The sequence below is a fragment of the Saccopteryx bilineata genome, chromosome 10 (assembly GCF_036850765.1).
Source record: "Saccopteryx bilineata isolate mSacBil1 chromosome 10, mSacBil1_pri_phased_curated, whole genome shotgun sequence".
NCBI classification, from domain to species: Eukaryota; Metazoa; Chordata; class Mammalia; order Chiroptera; family Emballonuridae; genus Saccopteryx; species Saccopteryx bilineata.
In genome coordinates this window covers 56,487,097-56,510,248 of record NC_089499.1, presented here as the reverse complement: position 1 = coordinate 56,510,248, position 23,152 = coordinate 56,487,097, and the positions used below count along the sequence as shown (strand labels likewise).

Here is a 23,152-nt window from a genome sequence, read left to right as displayed (position 1 = left end):
CGGGGTGCTCCCGAGTCTCTTGCCACGCTGCTGCTTCTTGGGCCAGGTCCTCTCTCCCTCCTTCATCCTGATTGCTGTCCCTGATCCTGTCCCTGTGGACTTGGTCCTGGCCTCCCTTCTTCCCACCCCCTGCAGGCTTTAGGCTCTGAATGGCTGAGCAAGGCCTGCACTGACCCTCAGGCTTCTTGCCTGGTTCCAGCCAGTCTCCTTGCCCCAAGGGGTGGATTATCTTCTCTCTGCAGCCTGATTGGCCCTGTCTCCCAAATACCAGGGCCCTGCCACCTGGCCTCTGGGTTCTGATATGGCCACAACTGCCATGGGCTCTTCCTCAAATCCTCGGGGTAGGGGAGGGGGTGCCGCAGGAGGCCTACGTTAGTGACCGGCAAGCCGAAGATGCGTTCACGGTTGTTGTAGAGCACGGCCAGCTGCTGGCAGTCCTTCAGCTGCTTCTTGACCCGCCGCACCTCATTGGCGATCTCGTGTGCTCGTGTGATCTCCACGTGGGTGGAGAAGCCAGCTACCACCAGCTGTGGGCCAAGGAGCAAGGAGTCAGAGGCCTCTGCAGTCCCACGCATGCCCACATGCACCCAGGGAGACCAAGGTCCCTGGACATCAGCATCTCCCAGTTCTGAGGGCACATTCTTCTGTGGGAATGAGCAGGTTCCTGGCCCATCGCAGGCAACCGACTGCCCCATGGTGAGCAAAATCAGAGAAAGACCCAGTGCCCTGAATGCTGTGCCCCCTGCGCACTGGGGCATGAAACACAACAGAAGAGCTGGGACTCTGCTACTCTGAATTCTTCTGGAGCTAGCTCTGGTTTTCAGTTCATTCTTTGAGACATTTGTTCACTCATCTACCAATTTTTCTATCAAACATCGACATAGAAATTCTTGAATACATGAAGTCCCGGCCCTGGAGGGGTGTGTGTGTGTGTGTGTGTGTGTGTGTGTGTGTGTGTAGCCAGTCCTAGCAGAGCCTCAGCCAAGCCCTACCTGCAGCCCTTCCAGCTTCTCCTGGAAGTTGTTCTGATCCATAACCTGGATTTTGTGGAACTTCTCCTCATCTTCGATGTGCTGCTGCCGCACCATCTCTATCTGCCCGAGGATCTTAGAAGGCCAGTTGTTGGCAGCCCATCTAGATGAAGCAGGGGTGGGGGTTGGGGGAAGTCACAGCTGAAATCATGGGGTAGGCCGGCCACGCAGGGTGAAGGGGAGAACGGGATCCAGAAGGCAGCTGAACCCAGCCAGGGTCAACCACCTGGGAAGTAGAAGTGAGCTGACAGACAGCCACTTATTGGGGTGTGGGTCTGCCTGGCAGGGGAGACAGTCCCTGCCTGAGACTGTGATCTGGGAGCTGTGGTCAGCATCCAGAGTGATGCAGATCCAATGTGCCCAGTGCAGTCAAACAGTGGTGGCAGTGGCAGGGAGTGTTGGACATTAGAGGACTGATGTTGAGGTAAAGGGACAGCTTCCAGTCTGCCTTTCCTTGGTGACTAACCAGGGTCACCAGGCCAGCTTCCTTCATATCAGACCAACTCTCTTTGCCTGGCTGAGATGAGGCCCTGTAGGATTCAGGGATTCTGCCTGCAGCTGGCCTAGAGATGTCGACCCTGGGAGAGGCCCAGCCTGAGCACCAGGATGCCCTATAAAATGGGTGTCTAGCCTGACCAGGCAGTGGCGCAGTGGATAGAGCGTCGAACTGGGATGCAGAGGACCCAGGTTCGAGACCCCGAGGTCGCCAGCTTGAGCGCAGGCTCATCTGGTTTGAGCAAAAGCCCACCAGCTTGAACCCAAGGTCACTGGCTCAAGCAAGGGGTTACTCGGTCTGCTGAAGGCCTGCGGTCAAGGCACATATGAGAAAGCAATCAATGAACAACTAAGGTGTGGCAACGCGCAATGAAAAACTAATGATTGATGTTTCTCATCTCTCTCCATTCCTGTCTGTCTGTCCCTGTCTATCCCTCTCTCTGACTCACTCTCTGTCTCTGTAAAAAAATAAAATATGCCTGACCAGGAGGTGGCGCAGTGGATAGAGCGTCGGACTGGGATGCGGAAGGACCCAGGTTCGAGACCCCGAGGTTGCCAGCTTGAGTGCAGACTCATCTGGTTTGAGCAAAGTTCACCAGCTTGGACCCAAGGTCGCTGGCTCAAGCAAGGGGTCACTCGGTCTGCTGTAGCCTCCCAACCAAGGCACATATGAGAAAGCAATCAATGAACAACTAAGGTGTTGCAACGCGCAATGAAAAACTAATGATTGATGCTTCTCATCTCCCTCCATTCCTGTCTGTCTGTCCCTGTCTATCCCTCTCTCTGACTCACTCTCTGTCTCTGTAAAAAATTAAATAAATAAATAAAAATTAAAAAAATAAATAAATAAAATAAATAAATAAAAATTTAAAAAATAAAATAAAATGGGTGTCCAGAAGCTCCTTGGCAGGGCTCTCAAGAGAGTGCCAATCTCTCCTGTCCCCTGAGGTCCTGGAGGCAGGATAAGGCAGCTCCAAACTGAGGCCATTTCTAACAAACTGAGTGAGAATAAATGCTCCTCTCTAAGGACTAGGTTTCGCCTTCTTTTCCCAAGGAGCTCAACGGGCTCCAACCACAAACAAGGGGCCTGGCTGATGATGGGAGAGAGAAGGAGACAGGGCTGGGGACAGGAGATTCCCCAGGCCCACAGGCTCAAATGATTTCCTTCTGCCTCACGGGCTACCTGTCCCTGGTCCTGAACCATGTGGAGCCATGGCTTCTGGCTTCTGGCATCTGGGCAGGCATTTCTGGTGTGACTGCACGGCGTGGCCTCAGGGATAGTTGAGAGCTGCTGCAGCTTGGCACCTCCGCCCCACCTCCTGCTGTGCACCACCCACCCAGAGTGGGGATCAAGCTCCCACTTACTTGTCATTAAAGTCATCTGTGCTGAGGTTGTAAAGGAATTCATCCATGATCTGGTAGTCATCCACGACCTTCACAATCCGCTCCTGCAGAAACAGGTGGTGATGGGAATGTAGGTGTGCCTGGGCTCCCCAAAGTGCTTGGGAACTCGGGAGAGGCTGTCCTTTTCCAGATAAGTGAGGCCCGGGGTGGGGAGGAGGCACAGGGTGCAAGGCCAGCATTGGGTTCAGAGCTCTAAAGGCGAAGGCCACCACACCTCCAATCGTCAGCCCTTGACCCGTATCTTCTGCCCTCCCGACCTCCCAAACAGCATAGCTCTGACCCTCCATGCACCAAGCCTCACAGCTGCCCTGAGCCCCACCTGTCCTCTGTATCTACCTCACCTCTGGCCTCCTGGTCCCTGATCTTCCAGCCCCTGCCTTCAGACCTGAACAACGGCTCTATGACTCCCAGTCTGCCAATGCCCGGTGTGCGCACCTGATCTCTAGCCCCACCAGGATCCTGGACACCACCCCTGCTCCCTGGCTCCCATGCATGCATTTTACCTCCAACCCCACCAGCTTTTCAGGTATGCCCTTCATCCACTCGCGGAGCTCAGCGAGCTCTTCTATGCTGTTGGGCTTCTCGTAGATCTTGCGGCTGATGCTGCGAAACTCTTCACAGACCTGGTGGTGGGAGGAGGGCACTAGGGATGCTGAGTGCCTCTCCCTGCCCTTCCCTGAGGCTTGCTCCTCCTTCTTGGTCCCTAGTGTCTCCAGACAGGTAATTGCTCCCACGCCACCACATCCTGCAGCCAGCCCACTGGGGAGCTGAGGCCTTGGGGTGGGGCAAAGGCATCACCCAGCATACTTCTTCCCATTTCCTGTGCACGCATGCGCACGCATGCGCACGCACATACACGCACACAGGACTTCTGAGGCCTGCACTTGCACACCCTCAGCTCTGTGAAATGATCTTTCTCAGGGTGTCCTTAATGAGGGGTGCCCAGGTCTCCACAAGTCTAGAGGAGGAGGTAGAAGTACCCGCTTTCTCGACCCCCCGCCCATATGGGATAGCTCCATGCAGACAGGCAGGGTTAAGGCAGAATGACTTCCAGATCCTTCCACCGGGGCATCTTGCTCGTGGGGGTTCACCACGTACGTGACCACGTACGTGTTGCGGTGGTCATGGGGCTGGGTGGTGGGCACTTACGCTGTCCACCTCCTTGTGCAGGTTCTTGGCCAGGATGTCCAGCATGGAAGTAGCCAGGGCCTTGCGCTTCTTGGACAGGCTCTGTTTGACATTGTCGGTGTTGATGTAGAAGGGCCCGATGGTGATGCTACTGGGAAGCGAGCTATCCAGGGTCTCCTTCTCCCGCAAGTGGGTGAGCACTACCTCCCGCACCTCCTCAGCTGATGGGCAATGCTCCTGGTAGGCCCTGCAGACGGTGGAGCACATGAGGAGCAGAGGCTGGTGAGAGGGTGAGGGTCACATAGACACACTCAAACGCACAGACGCACCTGAGGAATGTGGAGATGTCATTGTTATTCAGCTCCAGGTACTTTCTGTACTCCTTGGCGTAGGCCTGCAATGGGACCATGGCCTTGTGCACAGCGTTGGCGATGGTGGCCCTCAGCTCCTCCACCAGGGGCTCGTGAAGCCCCACGGACTCTAGCAGGGGGTTTCCGCTGATGAAGATGTCCTCCATCACCAGCTGTGGAGTGGGGGAGGCACAGGACTGGGTGAGCCACAGGCAGTTGGGCGGAGAGGTTGGAAATGTGATCCAAAGACTGTTTGGCCAAGCGCAGAGAGCATGGAGGGGGTGAGGGCAGGGTTGGGACTGTGGACCAATACAAGGCTAGGAGCCCCCTGGGGTCCAAGGGGCAGCGTCTTCCTGTCTGTGCCTGACTCAGCCCATCGCCGAGGAAAGAAACAGATGGGACAACCAGGCTACAGATGGCTCTGGCTGACCAGCAAGGAAAACAAGAGGGGACTGGAGTTACAGAGGCTGCTGGACCAATGGCTTGGGCTCTGCGCTGCTCTGGTAATGAAATGGGGACTTTTGACTAGAGTGTAAAGGTTGGTCTGTGCCTACATCTTAGCTGGAGAGAGAGGTCAGGAGCTGGGTGGGATCTGAGTCAGACGTGGCTGTGGCAGCTTTAGATGAGTGAACACAGTTGGCATCATGGGTCTGACACTTAGCAGCTATGTGACCTTAAGCTAAACTCTAAGCCTCTTGACAAAATATGGATGTTGATGGCTCCCAATTCAGCTTATGGTAAGGATGAAATGAGCTACTCAAAAATTAAAGGCTGAGCACACCGCAGCTATGTGGGAGGCACACGGGAGAGCCGAACTGTCCTAATTCTTGGGGCAGCGTGCTGGGGCTAGGGTAGCCACGAGCAGCCAGGCAGCAGTGTCCTGGGCCTTGAGCTGTACCTTCTCCAGCTGTGGCACTGCGTGGGTGGCCAGGATGCCCTTGTCGAAGAGGTTGAGCAGAGATGTCTCGAATTGCTCTAGCGGTGTGCTGTAGTGCACCCCTGAGCTGTCCAGCACCAGGTCCACAATGAACAGGGGGTTCTTCCGGGGCCTGTGGGGTAATGGCAGGGCTGACCACGAGCAGAGTCCTGAGAGGTCTGTGTGCAGCAGGCCCAGCCCTTTGCCCTTTGGCCACCACAGTGGCACTTGAGCTTTCCATGCACAAGACTTGCCTCTTCCCTCCTCCCAGAAACCTCCAAGATACCAGAGAGAAAGATCCAGACCAGCTAAACAGGCTCTGCTGCTCCTGCCACTTGCCCAGAGTTCCATGGGTACCGGGGAGAGGAAGGGCCCCTTACGTGGTCTTGAGATCATCAGCACAAGTTTGCCACACTCTGGGCACTTGCAGCTCTCCACTCTCCCTGGGATCCCACTATCCTTGGCTTCAGATCCTCACTACATGACAACAGCCCTCAAACCTGTATCCTAGCTGGGTCTCCACGCTGCACTCGGGATTGCCAACCACCCACCGACCCACACGGACCTCCAATGGCATCTCAAACATCCTGTGTCCCCCAAATCCTGCCAGCTCCCCGCAGGGCTTGCTCTTAGGGGTGGGCCCCAGAGTCAGCCTGGTCTCTTCCCCTTATACATCCTCCTGTGACCAGGCCCCATGTACTGTGCCCATGCACGGTCCCACACCTCTCCCACCAAGTCCCAGCCCTGCTACTCCTTGTCAACAATGGCAAAAGCCCAGGTGTGATGCCTGTCTCACCTGTCCCCACAAAGAGCATCATTTCTGTAACGTAAATCAGATCATTTCTCTCCTCGGATAGCTGCTGACCACACTTAGAATAAATCCAGCCCTGACCATGACCTCAGGAGGCACTGTGTAATTAGGCCTGGTCCCTGTCATCTCATCTATGTCACCTGACCAGCTTTCCCTGTACCCACACCCCCACTCCACCCATAGCTGTTGGCCTTTCCTTCCTAGACTACCCAATCCTTCCTCCCCTTCGTGCTTCTGCACTGCCGGCCCCTCCACCCACCCAGTATCTCCTCACAGCTCGTTTCCTCTCAGTCTTAAGTCCTGGTTCAGATGTTACCTCCTACCTGAGCCCCTGACAAAAGCCCCTCCCCCCCCAGGACTGTCACAGCCCCTGCCAAGATTGGCAATGACTGTGTGTTTATTTCTTTCTTTTTTTTTTTTTTTTTTTTTTTTACAGAGACAGAGAGAGTCAGAGGGATAGACAGGGACAGACAGACAGGAATGGAGACAGATGAGAAACATCAATCATTAGTTTTTTGTTGCGCGTTGCGACTTCTTAGTTGTTCATTGATTGCTTTCTCATATGTGCCTTGACCATGAGCCTTCAGCAGACCGAGTAACCCCTTGCTGGAGCCAGCGACCTTGGGTCCAAGCTGGTGAACTTTTGCTCAAACCAGATGAGCCCGCGCTCAAGCTGAGCGACCTCGGGGTCTCGAACGTGGGTCCTTCCACATCCCAGTCCAACGCTCTATCCACTGCGCCACCGCCTGGTCAGGCATGTGTTTATTTCTTGCTGTCTGCCCCCCACCCCGTTCCCATAACACCCTGCCTGGTTCATGTCTGAAAGACTACTTATCGGCTGAGTATCTCAGTGACTGACTGAGAGAATGAAGGTCAGGGTGGGAATGAAGCCAGGGCTGGTGGGACAATCTCCAGCCACCAGGGTGGGGGCCAGGCCCTCCCTGATATCCAGCATCTATCAGTAATGGGCACCCTGACCCTGGCTGTCCTCGTCCCTCTACCCTGCAGCACCCTAGCCACTGGGACCTGGCAAGGAATAATTCCAGTGTCAACAAGTGCCTCAGCCAGCAGGACGTCACCTGTAGGGGCTGTTTATGAGGTCTTCGCCCCAGACCATGTCATCAGGGCAGTCGAGCACACTGCAACAGGCGTCACTGATGAACTGTGAGAAGCTAGCCAGCGAGTCCTGCACCAGGAAGCGCAGTGTGTCCTGCAGCATGTACTTGACCAGCTCCATCAGCTTGCGCAGCTTGGACATGAGGTACACCTCCCAGTTGGTCTCGTAGAGGTTGTACCAGCCCTTGCTCATATCCCGCAGGCTGCTGCGCACGGCCACTTTGAGCGTGCTGATCCAGGTGTCCTTGAGGAACATCTGCACCTGGAGTGGCCACAGAGGGCATCACGCAGCCACCCCAGGGAACTGCTGCCCACGGTTGCCATGCTCGGGAACTCTAGGAACCAGGGTGCTGGAGCAGCCTCAGGACTCAGATGACCGCAGAGGGATCTCCTCCAACCCCAACTTACTGACAATTCCTGCCAACCAACACCCTCCTGTGACCTGGTAACTAGAGGTTCTTTGAGGGAAGGAGGGAGGGGAAAAAAGCAGGGCATCCTTTCAGCCAAGGGAGAGACAGAGATACAAGGAATGAAACAGAGATACAGAGAGAAAGGGAGCTTTTCTCCTAGGCCATTGGCAACTGTCTCCCATGGGAGTGAACCCCTTCTCCCTTGTACCCAATCCTCAGGTAGATATAGGGGTGCATAGGGTTCCCGCTTTTGCTTCAGAGGCCCCCAGGGTTGGGATGGAAAGTGACTGGTTCTCCTTTTCTCTCCAAAGTGAGCCACCCCCGTAGTACCCACCCCAGCCTCCTACAGGTCTGAGAAGAGCCAAATCCTTATAGTAAGGAGAGCCTCACTGCTGACGGATCAACCCCGGGCTTTCCAGGAGACCCTGGTCTGTGCTTATCAGCTCCAAAGCCCTCGCCTGCATGCCGCCACTCTGTGCCCTGGGTGCCCACGCACCTGGGAGAAGGTCTGTGACTGGATTTGTTCGAACTCTTCCAGGCGGCAGTACTTGGAGAGGTTCGAGTGGAACAGGGACACGGCGGTGACTTTGTTGCACTCAGCCCGCACCTTGCTGAGGGCTGTGATGACCTCTGACCGTGTGAGCAGGGACATGAAGGTGAAGGCCTCCTTCTGCTCCCGGAATGGGTACTTGGGGACACTCACCAGCCCTGTGGGTGTTGAACCAATGGCAGGTGTCATATGGGCCTGGGACACACCAGGAGTCAGGACGAATCTAGAGGGACATGCTCCTGCCTCCTCCCCAGAAGAGACACACATGCCCCAGAACCCCTCTTTTTCCACAGCCTGTCAGAGTGCCCCAAGGCCCTGAAGCAAGGTGCCTGCTCTGGGATCAATAGGTGATTTTCCTCCCTCTGGGTCACAGACCCACGAAGTGGTTGAAAATTGCAAACTCTCTCCCAATCCACTCCTTCCCACTCTGCATACAACCTCTGGTGCCCATCTGAGGCCTGCCCTGGTGTAATAAGAGGGAAGATGTGGGTACCAGGACCCTTAGAATGTCCACTGTCCAAGCCCGATGCAGATTCCTGAGTACTCTGTGCACACAGAAGCTGGGTCCAGGAAGAGAAGTCAGCAGGAACCAGGGAGCTCAAAGCAAGGAGGGGTTGGGAGGAACTGGCACCTACTCTGTGACTCGGTCTGCCACCTGTCCAGAGGGGCTGCAGCAATGCAAACCTACTCTTGCTATTGAAGAAGGAAAAGGCCGTGTGTCCCTAGGTCAGACAAGAGCCCTCTTCATCCACTTCTGAACAACTATTTTCCTACTACGCATTTACCTTGCTACTTCTGCACTACTCAGATTACTACTTTTTTTTTTTTTTTTTTTTTTTTTACAGAGGCAGAGATAGACAGGGACAGACAGACAGGAACGGAGAGAGATGAGAAGCATCAATCATCAGTTTCTCGTTGCGCGTTGCGACTTCTTAGTTGTTCATTGATTGCTTTCTCACATGTGCCTTGACCGTGGGCCTTCAGCAGACCGAGTAACCCCCTGCTGGAGCCAGCGACCTTGGGTCCAAGCTGGTGAGCTCTTTGCTCAAGCCAGATGAGCCCACGCTCAAGCTGGCGACCTTGGGGTCTCGAACCTGGGTCCTTCCACATCCCAGTCCTACGCTCTATCCACTGCGCCAGCACCTGGTCAGGCCAGACTACTACTTTTAAAAAAAGCCTTCATCCACCACCCCAACAGCATCCCCAGCTCTCCAGGGAGTTAGGAAAAGGAGGGGAATCAATGCTGGGGACAGGATAGATGTAGGTGAGTGTTGGGTTTATAGAAGATCCTAGAAAGAGGGGTTGTAGGGGCTCTGGCCATGTAAGTGGCTCTAGGACCATCTTTGCCCCATACCCTCACCTTGTTTGGGCACCTCCTCCTCTTCCTTTGTAGGCAGGGTCACGTAGGAGAACGTGTCGGGCTTGGAGGAGACAATTTGGTCAAAGTTGATCTTGTTCATGCTGCGCTCGTAGTCTAGGTTCACTTCTCTGGAGAGACTGCCGAGGTGCTCCAGAACCCTGTCCACGGGGACAGGACAGAGGGGAGTCAGGGGCCCCATACCCTGTTACCCTCACACTGGGGCCCAGGCTCTGCTCTCGTATGGCCTAAGGTCATGAGTTTGGGGCTTCCTCTGGCATGGACACACCTCCCACCTGGACCCTGGGCCACTGACCTTCATTACCCTCTTCAGCTGCCTCTTCCATGCCACCGCCACCCTCCGTCAGTCCCTGAGTCTGCCTATTTTGCTTCACTTCTCAATGTCACCTAGTACAGGCCACCCTCCTTGCCTGGCTCCCTCACTCCCACCCCTACCCATTACAATCCACTCCCCACAAAACCCAAATCTGATCACATCCTTCTCTTGCTTAAAATCCATCTCTGGGTCCCCAGGATCCTAGGGTAAGGCCAAACCTCTTCCTGGAACCCAATAGCCCTTCTGTCTGGCTTTGTCCCCCTTTCTTCTTAGGACATTTTCCCTGTTCCCACCCAGTTCGGCTGCAGGCAGCCCCTCTGAGTTCCTGGAGACACTGAGCTCTCATACGCCTCAGAGCCTCTGTATACACTGTTCCTTCTGGCAGCCACGCCTCATCAACCTAGCCCAACTCTCCTGACCAGCCTAGCTCCTCTCGTGGGGTTTCTGTCCTGGACATATCTACCCTCTCTGGATGAGGGCAGGCCCCATTTATGCTCCCAAAGTGCTTTCCCTGTCTTGACACGCCTACTCCCCTCTGGTCAGTGAGCACAGGGTGAGGGACAGTGTGTACTTGGGGCTGTATTCAGCTCTGGTCATTTCTCCAGAGCTTGAACAAGGACTAGTATTCTAAGGGTTCTCAGTACACATGTGTTGAGTGCACACATAAAGAAATGAATGAAAGCATATTCATAGCTCAGGGCCTTATGTGACAAGCAGTGGAAGCTCTGCTGGAGGTCTCCCATGGCATTCAGGAGCCCTTCTCATGTCCAGGGACATCACCCAGTCCATGGCCTATAGCTCTTTTCCATGCTTCTCCACTTCGCAGCCCAGCAGGCTCAGCTCAAGAGCTGCTTCCTCCAATGATCAATAACTGATGCAAACACATAAAATCAAGCCCTTTTGTCCTGTCTCCTTCAGGATAAATTCATGCTCCAGATTTCCCATGCGATCAGAGGCTACACTTCTAAATCCACATCTTTGCCTAGTTGTTTCTTCTAACATATCCTGTCTCCTTCTCTCCCTTACAGAATTTCCCTGAGAGGACTTCATCAATAAATAAATCACTTATACAAAAGTCCCCAAATCATACTTTTCTTCTAGGGAATCTGACCAACGCAGGACTTAATGAACCCTGGACCTGTGCTTCTGAAACTGCTGCTGCTATTCTGCCTGAAGACGAAGACAGCATTCACTGGAGACGCACCGAGCCCCAAGGTACCAAGCTCCCTGGACGCACTGAGCCCCCCTCCATACCGAGCCGAGCCCCCCTACGACGAACCGAGCCCCCACCCCCAAGGCGCCAAACTCTCCTGATGACTTAGCCCCCCAACGCACCAAGCCAGGGGTTGTCCTGCATCAGATTTGTTACAGGACATACTATGCATATTTTCCTGATGTCTAAGCCAGTCTGAGCCCAGCAACATTGTATGTATACCGGAAATATTGTAAATCACCTAAAACTCAAGAAATTGGGATTCTGAGCAACCAGGGTAACAGTGGCTATATCAGTTCTACTCTCCCAGCACACTCTCAAAAAATAAAGGAATAAATAAGTAACACAAAGAAAAAAAGAAACACAAGAACAAACAACACCTTTAGCATAACTAGAATAGAGAATGCTCAAACTTCACATTATCTTTACGAAGAAAAATAAACATCAACTCCCCGTGAGCTAGTGCTCCTACTCCTGCTGCAAGTCTTCATGGAGAACAAGGGAAGACAAAAATTAACTATGCAAAGAGGGAGTAGTGGTCACCTTAAGACTAATCCAGCCTGCCCAGGCGGTGGTGCAGTGGATAGAGCGTCAGACTGGGATGCCGAGGACCCAGGTTTGAGACCCTGAGGTCGCCTGCTTGAGCATGGGCTCATCTGGTTTGAGCAAAAAGCTCACCAGCCTCACCAGCTTGGGCCCAAGGTTGCTGGCTCAAACAAGGGGTTACTCGGTCTGCTGAAGACCCGCGGTCAAGGCACATATGAGAAAGCAATCAATGAACAACTAAGGTGTTGCAATGCGCAATGAAAAACTAATGATTGATGCTTCTCATCTCTCTGTTCCTGTCTGTCTGTCCCTGTCTATCCCTCTCTCTGACTCTCTCTCTCTGTCTCTGTAAAAATAAAAAATAAATAAAAAAGGGAAAAAAAGACTGATCTAAAGTCCTGCCAGAAAGAGCATGTCCATCCCACCTGAGAAACTCTGAACGAGAGTCCAGGCAAATCAGAGCACTTACTACAAGCAAGAAACTGATGTGGATGTGTTCAAGGTATGACTTATGAGAGGGAAGGTAACAGGAAAGAGGAGTTGTTTGGAGATTAGAAGATGACTAGAAAAGAAGTAAAAGTGAAAACTGGATTCCTAAAAGATAAAAGAGACCAAAACACTTAGACACAATTCTTCTTCCCAACACACACACACACACACACACACACACACACACACACCCATCCATAAAAAAAAAGAAAAAAAAGAAAAGAAAAATACTATAACTGTTATTGTTGCAATAACAGAAGAGGGCACCCTTGAACTAGGAGTCTTGTAAACCATCCCAAATCCATGAAATAAATAGGTGCAAGTAAATTACATTTACATTTATATAAAGGTACTGTAAGAAAAAGAGAGAGAATACCTTAACAGATGGAAAGTTTCATCAACCCATCAAAAACGAAACAAAGACAAAGCAGGAGAAAGCTAACACGACACTTAAATCTGAATTAAACGTCTTCAAACAAGTATCTGGGCACATGGAAAAAACACCCTGAATCAGAAATTCAAAAATAAAACACAGAAATAGGAAAAGAAGAAGAAGAGATATTAGAATTGAACTCAGAAAAGAAATGGAAGGAACAAAATTATCTCAGAAAGGAAGGGTTAATACAAGGTGCCTCAAAAAAGAATAGAGTTAAATAAAAAAAAAAGTATATTGAAGAAAGGCAGGAATATGACCCAGAGAATCAAAATGATAAAAAGAGTCAGAAAGTGATTGAGTTAGAAATTGGCAAAGAAGAAGCAAGATAGATACATAGATATCCATCCATCCATCCATCCATCCATCCATCCATTCATCCACAGACAGACAGGCATATAGATATATATAATAGAACCTCTGATAAAAACAAAACAATGGAGCCCTGGCCGTTTGGCTCAGTGGTAGAGCATCGGCCTGGTGTGCAGAAGTCCCGGGTTCGATTCCCGGCCAGGGCACACAGGAGAAGCGCCCATCTGCTTCTCCACCCCTCCCCCTCTCCTTCCTCTCTGTCTCTCTCTTCCCCTCCCGCAGCCGAGGCTCCATTGGAGCAAAGATGGCCTGGGCGCTGGGGATGCCTCCTTGGCCTCTGCCCCAGGCGCTAGAGTGGCTCTGGTCGCAACAGAGCGACATCCCAGAGGGGCAGAGCTTTGCCCCCTGGTGGGCAGAGCGTCGCCCACTGGTGGGCGTGCCGGGTGGATCCCAGTCGGGTGCATGCGGGAGTCTGTCTGACTGTCTCTCCCCATTTCCAGCTTCAGAAAAATAAAAATAAAAACCCAAAAAACAAAAAACATAACTAGTATTTAAAATTATAATTCAGGGAAAGGAGGAGGTGTGCACAGCAGGTGGGTGGGCGGGATGCTAGAGAATTGGGGGTTGCTGAAACATCTGTCCATACATACTAGCAAACCTTGTCAAACTAGCCCAATCTTCCTACTTACTTCTTCACCATGAACAACCTGCTCATATCCCAAACCAACCCCTGTCTCTCCATTCTTCACAAATGTATTATTGATTCTTTGTCTAAAAGGTATAAAAGCTGCTTGCTCTGGGGAAAATAATATATGTACATGCATACAGCATATATACACATATATATACACATACACATTACATACACATATGCATATATATATATATACACACACACACACATATGTATATGTAATTCAAAAGACTCTTCCAGAAATAAAAGAATATATGAACCTCTGTATTTAAAAGATGCATTGTGTACCTGGGAAAACTGACCAAGGATGACCAATTCTGTGGCACTCTGGTAAAATGATTAGGCTTTAAAGATTCTTGATCCCCAAGAACTCCAAGTCAAAAAATCGAATAACTTATAAGAGATAGGTGTTGGACTGGCATCAGACTTCTTAAAAGCAACATAGAAGGCAAAACAACAAAAAGTAGTATTTGCCTGACTAGTGGTGGTGCAGGATATAAAGCATTGATCTAAAATACCGAGGTCACCGGTTTGAAACCCTGATGTCGCTGGCTCTGGGTGTGGGTTCGTCAGTGTGGGGTTGCTGGCTTGAGCAGGGGGATATGGGCACAGCCCTGGTCAAGGCACATATGAGGAGCTCAATGAAAGCAACTAAGCAACTACAAGTTGATGCTTCTCACCGTCTCTCTCCCTTCCAGTCTCTCGCTCTCTCTCCCCAAAAAAAAGCAGCATTAAAAAAAACACTCTAGGAATAAAAACGTGAACCAAAAATTTTATATCCATTCAAGTTGTCCTTCATCTTTTAAACATTCTGGAACTCTAGAAAACTCTATACCCTTGAGCTCTATATTCTAAGAGGAATATACTGGAAGAGTAATTTCACCCAGCCAAGAGACTGATGGGGTTCCAGGCGCATTACCCCAAAATATGGCACCTTGGTATAATGAATGTTTTAAGCTGAAGGAATTTGAGAAAAGGCGGGTTTAGGAAGGACCCTCTGAACTTCCACTGAAGCAGGTCATCAGACCCTTTCGTGAGGGGTGTTCTCCCTGTATATTATGGAGAAAAGGGACCTCCTTAGCTCTAAGAGTGATGCCAAGTGGACTCTGAAGGAACAGGCCTTGCTTATTTTTTATTTTTTTTTATTTATTCATTTTAGAGAGGAGAGGGAGAGACAGAGAGAGAGAGAGAGGAGAGACAGAGAGAGAGAAGGGGGAGGAGCTGGAAGCATCAACTCCCATATGTGCCTTGACCAGGCAAGCCCAGGGTTTCGAACCGGCGACCTCAGCATTTCCAGGTCGACGCTTTATCCACTGCGCCACCACAGGTCAGGCCTTTTTTTTTTTTTTTTTTTAAATATTTTATTTATTGATTTTTTTTTTTTAGAGAGAGAGGAGTGAGAGAGAGAGACAGAGAGAGAGAGAGAAGGGGGAGGAGCAGGAAGCATCAACTCCCATATGTCAGGCCTTGCTTAGATTACTACCCTTAGCTCATATCCTTTGGTTCTATCACATTTTCCCATGAGTTTCCACTCCTCACCAAGCCTAGCATGAAAACACCCAGGTTTAACCTCTTCAGGTCTTCACTTCTTTATGAAGGGTCCCAAGTCAACTAAAATATATAAATTTGTATGCTGCCTGACCAGGCGGTGGCACAGTGGATTGAGCATCAGCTTGGGACACTGAGGACCCAGGTTTGAAACCCCAATCATCCGGCTTGAGCATGGGCTCATCAGCTTGAGCACAGGGTTGCTGACTTGACCCCATGGTCACTGGCTTGAGCCCAAAGGTTGCTGGCTTAAAGCTCAAGGTCACTGGCTTGAGCAAGGAGTCACTGGCTCAGCTGGATGCCCCCCCCCCCCATCAAAGCACATATGAGAAAGAAATCAATGAACAACTTAAGTGCCACTATATAAGTTGATGCTTCTCATCTCTCTCCCTTCCTGTCTGCCTGTCCCTATCTGTCCTTCTCTCCCTCCCCCCACCCTCACTTAAAAAAAAGTTTGGAGGAAGACAAGATGGCGCTGGAGTAGGCGGACGTACCAACATCTACCTCCCAGAATCAAAGTGGATTACAAACTAATTTTAAGAACTATCATCTGGAAAAACCAACTTTGGACTAAACTAAGAGGACTCTTCAACCAAGGAACACTGAAGAAGCCACACAGAGACTGGTAGGAAAAGCGGAAATGCAGAGAGGGCTGCCCAGCTCCCCAGAGCGAATGGCAGCCGGGAGAGACTCGCGTGGTGGGAACTTAGTGTATCCCAAGGTTCTCTTTACCAAGCTACAGTCACAGAGCTCCAGGGAAAAGCAACCTGGTCTCATCTCTCCAGGCAGAGGAGAACAGAAGCTCCATATCCACACATGCTGCAGATGGCTTTTCCAGTCTACCTGAATCATTACCAGTTAGAAGCAGCGGTCATTGGGACTTGGACGTGAGCTGCAAAAGTATAGAATTGTGACAACAATTCCAGTGCCATGTGGACTTTTCCTGGATGTGGACTTTTCCTGGACTCCTGCTCCTTGGGACAGCTCCTAACAGACTGAACTGGGGTTGGGTTGCATTTTTCAGGGATTTGGCATTGTGTTGGGGCCAACTTGGACTTGGTGAACATGTTAAGGACACTACTCTTTTATGCTGTATTGGCCAAGAGTTTGCTTAAAGGCTTTAATCACTGTAAAAAAAAAAAAAATAGAAGACTAGATAAAGAAGATGTGGCACATATACACCATGGTATACTATTCAGCCATAAGAAATGATGACATCGGATCACTTACAACAAAATGGTGGGATCTTGATAACATTATACAGAGTGAAATAAGTAAATCAGAAAAAAACAAGAACTGCAGGATTCCATATATTGGTGGGACATAAAAACGAGACTAAGAGACATGGACAAGAGTGTGGTGGTTACGGGGGGGTGGGGGGAGGGGAGGAGGGAGAGGGGGAGGAGGAGGGAGAGGGGGAGGAGGAGGGAGAGGGGGAGGAGGAGGGAGAGGGGGAGGAGGAGGGAGAGGGGGAGGAGGAGGGAGAGGGGGAGGGGGAGGGGGAGGGGTACAAAGAAAACTAGATAGAAGGTGACGGAGGACAATCTCTCTTTGGGTGATGGGTATGCAACAGAATTGAATGACAAGATAACCTGGACATGTTTTCTTTGAATATATGTACCCTGATTTATTGATGTCACTCCATTAAAATAAAAATATATTTATAAAAAAAACTGGAATTAGAACAAAGAAGCAAGTCCATGCCCATTGCCTCCATTACCTCTCTTTCTGGCACTCTAAATTATAATCAATAAATATCAGGAATGCTGGTGAAAAAAAAAAGTTTATATGCTTTTCTCCTGTTAATCTGTCTTTTATTACAGAACCCCAGCTGAGACCCTAGGAGGGTATAAGGAAAAAGGATATTCTTCCTCCCTTACAAGATGATAGGGGAAACTAGAAAAAAGACTAATACACTTAATATATTTAATTGTAGATTTAAGGCTAAAACAAAGACAGAGATAGGAGTGAAAAAATATCATGTTAAAGTATTAAGTAGAAAAAAGCAAGTAAAAGGGCAGATTTTATGGACTATATGTATGTATAAAACTTTTATGCCATTGGCTCAGCGGTAGAGCATCGGCCTGGCGTGCGGGGGACCCAGGTTCGATTCCCGGCCAGGGCACATAGGAGAAGTGCCCATTTGCTTCTCCACCCCTCCCTCCTTCCTCTCTGTCTTTCTCTTCCCCTCCTGCAGCCAAGGCTCCATTGGAGCAAAGATGGCCCGGGCGCTGGGGATGGCTCCTTGGCCTCTGCCCCAGGCGCTACAGTGGCTCTGGTCGCGGCAGAGTGACGCCCCGGAGGGGCAGAGCATCGCCCCCTGGTGGGCGTGCCGGGTAGATCCTGGTCGGGCACATGCGGGAGTCTGTTTGTCTCTCCCTGTTTCCAGCTTCAGAAAGATACAAAAAAAAAAACAAAAAAAATTTTATGCCCTAATAATAGGAATATACCTCTTCCCAAGTGTAAATGGAATATTCACAAAAACTGATTATATATTAGGTCACAAAGGAAACATTAGCAAGTTTTATATAGTAGAAATATTATAAATAACACTCTCTGAATAATACTGCCTTTCCACAGAAAAAAACTTGAAATTTTATATTAAACAACTCTTTCAATAGTATTTTATATATTTTTTATTTATTTATTAATTTAAGAGAGAGAGAGAAGTGGGGAGGAGCAGGACGCTTCAACTCCAATATGTGCCTTGACCAGGAAAGCCTGGGGTTTCGAACCGGCAACCTCAGTGTTCCAGGTCGATGCTTTATCCACTGCACTACCACAGGTCAGACCTAAACAACTCTTTAATAAGGGAAATACAAACTAAATTTTTTGAATTTAAAATAATGAAATTCTACATGTCAGAATCAGTGGACTATTTTTAAAGCAGTTATCAGAGGAAAGTTCATAGCTTTAAACACATTTATCAATAAGAATGTAAATAAGTGAACTAAATTGTTAGCATATACACACACACACATACACTCACAAACTATCAATATCACAAAACATAGGCTAAAGGAGGCACAAGAAGAAAATAGTAAAATAAAAGTAGAAAATAATGAGGTAGATGTAGAAAACAGTATGTCAAATTAATAAGTCTAAATTATATATTTTAAATTAATAAGCTAAACAAATCACTAAATAACTTAGTAAAAAAGGGCAGAGTATAACTCAACAAAATAAGAAGTGAAAAGGGGAAGTCAACACTGAAACAGAAAACAAAATTTATATCATATTGTAAAATTCTATGCAAATATACTTAAAAACCTAGATGACATGGATAATTTTCTAAAGAAACAATGTACACTGAAGTTGACTTACTAGAAATAAGAAAGCTTAAATAAACCAATGATTTTACAAGGGAGTGACCAGATAGTCCCAATGCAACATACATAGTTCCAGGGTATTGAAAATTAAGGGAAATGCCAAAATTATATAAAGCAAGTATAATTTTACTTCAAACCTGATAAAAATAGTACAAAAAATTACAGACTAATATCATTTATCAATGCCAAAGGTTCTTTTTTTTTTAAACGAAGAAGAGAGAGAGAGGGACAGACAGGAAGGGAGAGAGATGAGAAGCATCAACTCATAGTTGTGGCACCTTAGTTGTTCATTGATTGCTTTCTCTATTTTTTCTTAAGTGAGAAGTGGGGAGGCTGAGAGACAGACTCTCACATGTGCCCAAACTGGGATCCACCCAGCAAGCTCCCTATAGGGTGATGCTCTGCCCATCTGAGGCCGTTGCTCCTTTACTTGGCAACGGAGCTATTTTAGTGCCTGAGGTGAGGTCATGGCGTCTGGGGCCAATTTGCTCCAATTGAGCCATGGCTGCGGGAGAGGAAGAGAGAGAGAGAGAGAAAGATAGAGAGAGAAGGGAGAGGGGGAGGGGTGGAGAAGCAGATGGTTGCTTCTCCTGTGTGCCCTGACCAGGGAATTGAACCTGGGACATCCACATGCTGGGCCAATGCTCTACTGCTGAGCCAACTGGCCAGAACCCATGACTGCTTTCTCATATGTGCCTTGACCGGGGGGCTCCAGCTCAGCCAGTGACCCCTTGCTCAAGCCAGCAACCATGGGGTCATGTCTATGATCCCACACTTAAGCCGGTAACCTTGGGGTTTTGAACCTGGGTCCTTAGTATACCAGGTCGACGCTCTATCTATGCCATGACGTGGTCAGGTTCAATGCAAAAGTTCTAAACAGCCTGACCAGGCAGTAGCGCAGTGGATAGAGCATCGGACGGGGATGTGGAAGGACCCAGGTTCGAGACCCCGAGGTCGCCAGCTTGAATGTGGGCTCATCTGGTTTGAGCAAAAGCTCACCAGCTTGGACTCAAGGTCGCTGGCTCGAGGAAGGGGTTACTCAGTCTGCTGAAGGCCTGCGGTCAAGGCACATATGAGAAAGCAATCAGTGAACAACTAAGGTGTTGCAACAAAAAACTGATAATTGATGCTTCTCATCTCTCTCCATTCCTGTCTGTCTGTCCCTATCTATCCCTCTTTCTCTGTCCCTGTAAAAAAAAAAAAAAAGTTCTAAACAACATATTAACCAACAGAATCTAATAATACATTTAAAAATGATACACCATGGCCAAGTGGGATTTGTTAAAAGAATGCAAAGTTGTTTCAGTATCAGGCAGGAAATAAATTACTATTATACACCATGTTACTAGCTCTAAGGAGACAAATCATATGATTATCTCCATAGATCCTTAAAGTGCCCATGACCAAAACACTTATGAAAGTAGAAGTCAATGGGTACGTAATTAAATAAATAAAGTCCTAAAGCCAGCATTTTCTTTTTTTTTTAATTCTTTTTTTTTTAAATTTTATTTTATTTATTCATTTTAGAGAGGAGAGAGAAATGGAGAGAGAGAGAGAGACAGAGAGAGAAGGTGGGGAGGAGCTGGAAGCATCAACTCCCACATGTGCCTTGACCAGGCAAGCCCAGGGTTTCGAACCGGCGACCTCAGCATTTCCAGGTTGATGCCTTATCCACTGCGCCACCACAGGTCAGGCAAGCCAGCATTTTCTTAAGGGGAAAACACTAGAGGTATTTCCACTAAGACTAAGAACAAGGTAAGGACACCAACCATCTCCCCTACTGTTCAGTATTTTACTGGACATATTAGAAGTGCAACTGGACAAGAGAAAGGAATTAGAAGAATAATAATTGGAAAAGAATAAATAAAACTATTTTTATTTACAGATAATGTGTAGGTAGAAAGCCCTAGAAAGTCAATGATAAAACAAAGTCAAATATTGAATGATTTCTGCAAGGTAATAGAATATAAAATTTGCATAGTAATATTAGTAAATGTAATAATAGAGAAAATCCCATTTATAATAGCCACAAAGAAAATAGTTAATAACAAATATGCAAAACTTATATGAAAAAAACTAAAGCACTCCTAAAAGATACAGAAGTAAACATAAAAAAAAAAGGACAAATATTCCTTGTTTTTGGATAGGACAAATCAGGATCCTAAAGATGTCAGCTATACCTAAGGTAATTATAATTTTCCATTGATGTGAGAAAGAGAAAGAGAGGAAGGGAGAGAGAGATAGAGAGAGAAGCATCAACTTGTTATACTTAGTTGTTCCATTCAGTTGTGTATTCGTGGATTGCGTCTCTTACGTGCCCTGACGGTGGGGTGAGGGGTGCAACATCGGCACACCGGGCCAACGCTTTATCCCCTGAGCCACCCAGCCAGGGCCTACTTAAGGTAATTTTAAAATGCAATGCAATCCCAATAAAAATACCAAGTGTTTTTAAAAAAAGAGCTAGACAAGTTTATAAATCTCATATGAAGAATGAGCATGCAAATCCTATGTAAATCCCAATGATTTTTTTTTCAGAAATAGAAAACTTCATTCTAAAATTAACATGGAATCTCAAGGGACCCCAATAGCCAAAACAATATTGAAAAAGAACAAAGTTGTAGGTCTCACACTTCTTGTTTTCAAAACCTACTAAAGAGCCATAGTAATCAATGCTGACCTCAACACAAATGGTTCTCATTTCACCTACACTGCCAAAACTGAGCAATTTGGTGGCAAGCATGTGGTCTTTGGCAAGGTGAAAGAGCACGAATGTTGTGGAAATCATGGAGCACTTTGGCTACAGGAATGGCAAGACAGTAAGAAGCTCACCATCGCCACATGTGGACAACTCCAATAATTTTTTAAATCTCCAGACCATTCCTTCTCCCATCTCCTAATAATAGCCTATGATGTTCATGCTCTCTGCAGTTCTTCATGTTCCACATTTTCCATGACTCCCTCTAAGTCTAGCTGGGTTACAGAATTAACTTTATGATTATAAAATAAAAACTAAAAAAAACCCACATACAATTATCAAATGATCTAGCAATTCCACTTCTGGCTATATATATACCCGAAAGAATAGAAAGCAGAAACATAAAGAGACATTTGAACATTCATGTTCACAACAGCATAAATCACAATAGCCAAAAGGTAGAAGCAATTCAAGTGTTCATTGACAGATGAATGGATAAACAAAATATGGTATATCCATAAAATGGGATATTATTTAGCCTTAAAAGGGAAGGAAATTGCCTGAAATGTGGTGGCACAGTGGATAAAGCGTCAACCTGGAATGCTGAGGTTGCCGGTTCAAAACCCTGGGCCTGCCCGGTCAAGGCATATATGGAGGTTGATGCTTCCTGCTCCTCCCCCCCCCCTTTCTCTCTCTCTCTCTCTCTTCTCTAAAATGAATAAATAAAAATTTAAAAAAAGGAAGGAAATTCTGACACATGCTATAACATGGATGAAACTGGAAGACATTATGTTAAGTAAAATAAGTCACAAGAGGACAAACACTGTATGATTCTACTCACATAGATTACTTAGAATAGTCACATTCACAGAGACAGAAAGTAAAATAGTGGTTGCCAAGTGCTGGGGGTGGATGGAAATAGGGAGTAATTGTTTAATGGGTACAGAGTTTCACTTTTGGAGGATGAACAAAGTTCTGTAGGTGGACGGTAGTAATGGTGTACAATGTGAATGCATTTAATACACTGAAATGTACACTTAAAATTATTAAAATGGTAAGTTTTATGTTATATATACATCACTACAAATTAATAATAATTAAGCCTGACTAGGCAGTGGCGCAGCAGATAGAGCATTGGACTGGGATGCAGAGGACCCAGGTTTGAAACCCTGAGGTCGCCAGTTTGAGTGCAGGGTCACCAGCTTGAGTGCAGGCTCACCGTCTTGAGTGTGGGATCATCAACATGATCCACTGGTCCCTGGCTTGAGCCCACAGATTGCTGGCATGAAGCTCAAGGTCACACTGGTTTGAGTAAGGGGTCACTGGCTCAACTTGAGCCCCTGGTCTAGGCATGTATGAGAAGCAATTAATGAAAAACTAAAGTGACACAACTATGAGTTGATGCTTCTCATCTCTCTCCCTTCCTGTCTCTCTCTCTCACTAAAAAATACAAAATAATAATAATCATTTAAACAAATAAACCAACATGCAAGAACAGCTAGGAAAACACCAAAAGGGATAAGCTACAAAGCTACAAAAGCTGGTCCTATAAGACAATATAGAATAATACACCTAAAACTACAATTCACTTGAAACCTGTATCGTTTTATTAATCATTGCCACCCCAATAAATTTAATTAAAAACTATAGTACAAATGCATAAACAAACAGAGCAATAGAACAGAATGTCCAGAAATAGACCCAAGTGCATATGGAAATTAGTATATAAATGTGGCATCTCAGGTCATTAGGCTAAAGAGGAGGTTTCAGTAAATGTTGATGGACATTTAATAAATGCTGGTTGGTCATTTGGAAAAAGATAAAATTAGATCCATACCACACACTATATATAGAATGAATCAAGGAATTAAAAAGCAAAAACAGCCTAACCAGGCAGTGGTGCAGTGGATAGAGCGTCAGACTGGGACCGGGGGGACCCAGGTTCAAAACCCTGAGGTCACTGGCTAGAGTGCGGGCTCACCAGCTTG

General features: G+C 47.9%; 1 protein-coding gene across 1 annotated transcript in view; it reads right to left on the bottom strand.

Moving 5' to 3' along the window:
* The window catches only part of DNAH1 (dynein axonemal heavy chain 1), an 84,039-nt gene that overhangs the window by 42,038 nt on the left and 18,849 nt on the right, over nucleotides 1-23,152 (bottom strand). Inside the window, exons 9-18 of the mRNA XM_066245835.1 lie at nucleotides 9,572-9,729; nucleotides 8,158-8,369; nucleotides 7,215-7,513; nucleotides 5,307-5,457; nucleotides 4,388-4,581; nucleotides 4,080-4,305; nucleotides 3,434-3,553; nucleotides 2,892-2,974; nucleotides 993-1,134; nucleotides 372-527 (exon numbers count right to left, since the gene is read on the bottom strand). Coding sequence (XP_066101932.1) covers nucleotides 372-527; nucleotides 993-1,134; nucleotides 2,892-2,974; nucleotides 3,434-3,553; nucleotides 4,080-4,305; nucleotides 4,388-4,581; nucleotides 5,307-5,457; nucleotides 7,215-7,513; nucleotides 8,158-8,369; nucleotides 9,572-9,729 — 1,741 coding nt within the window. The remainder of the gene's footprint in view (nucleotides 1-371; nucleotides 528-992; nucleotides 1,135-2,891; nucleotides 2,975-3,433; nucleotides 3,554-4,079; nucleotides 4,306-4,387; nucleotides 4,582-5,306; nucleotides 5,458-7,214; nucleotides 7,514-8,157; nucleotides 8,370-9,571; nucleotides 9,730-23,152) is intronic.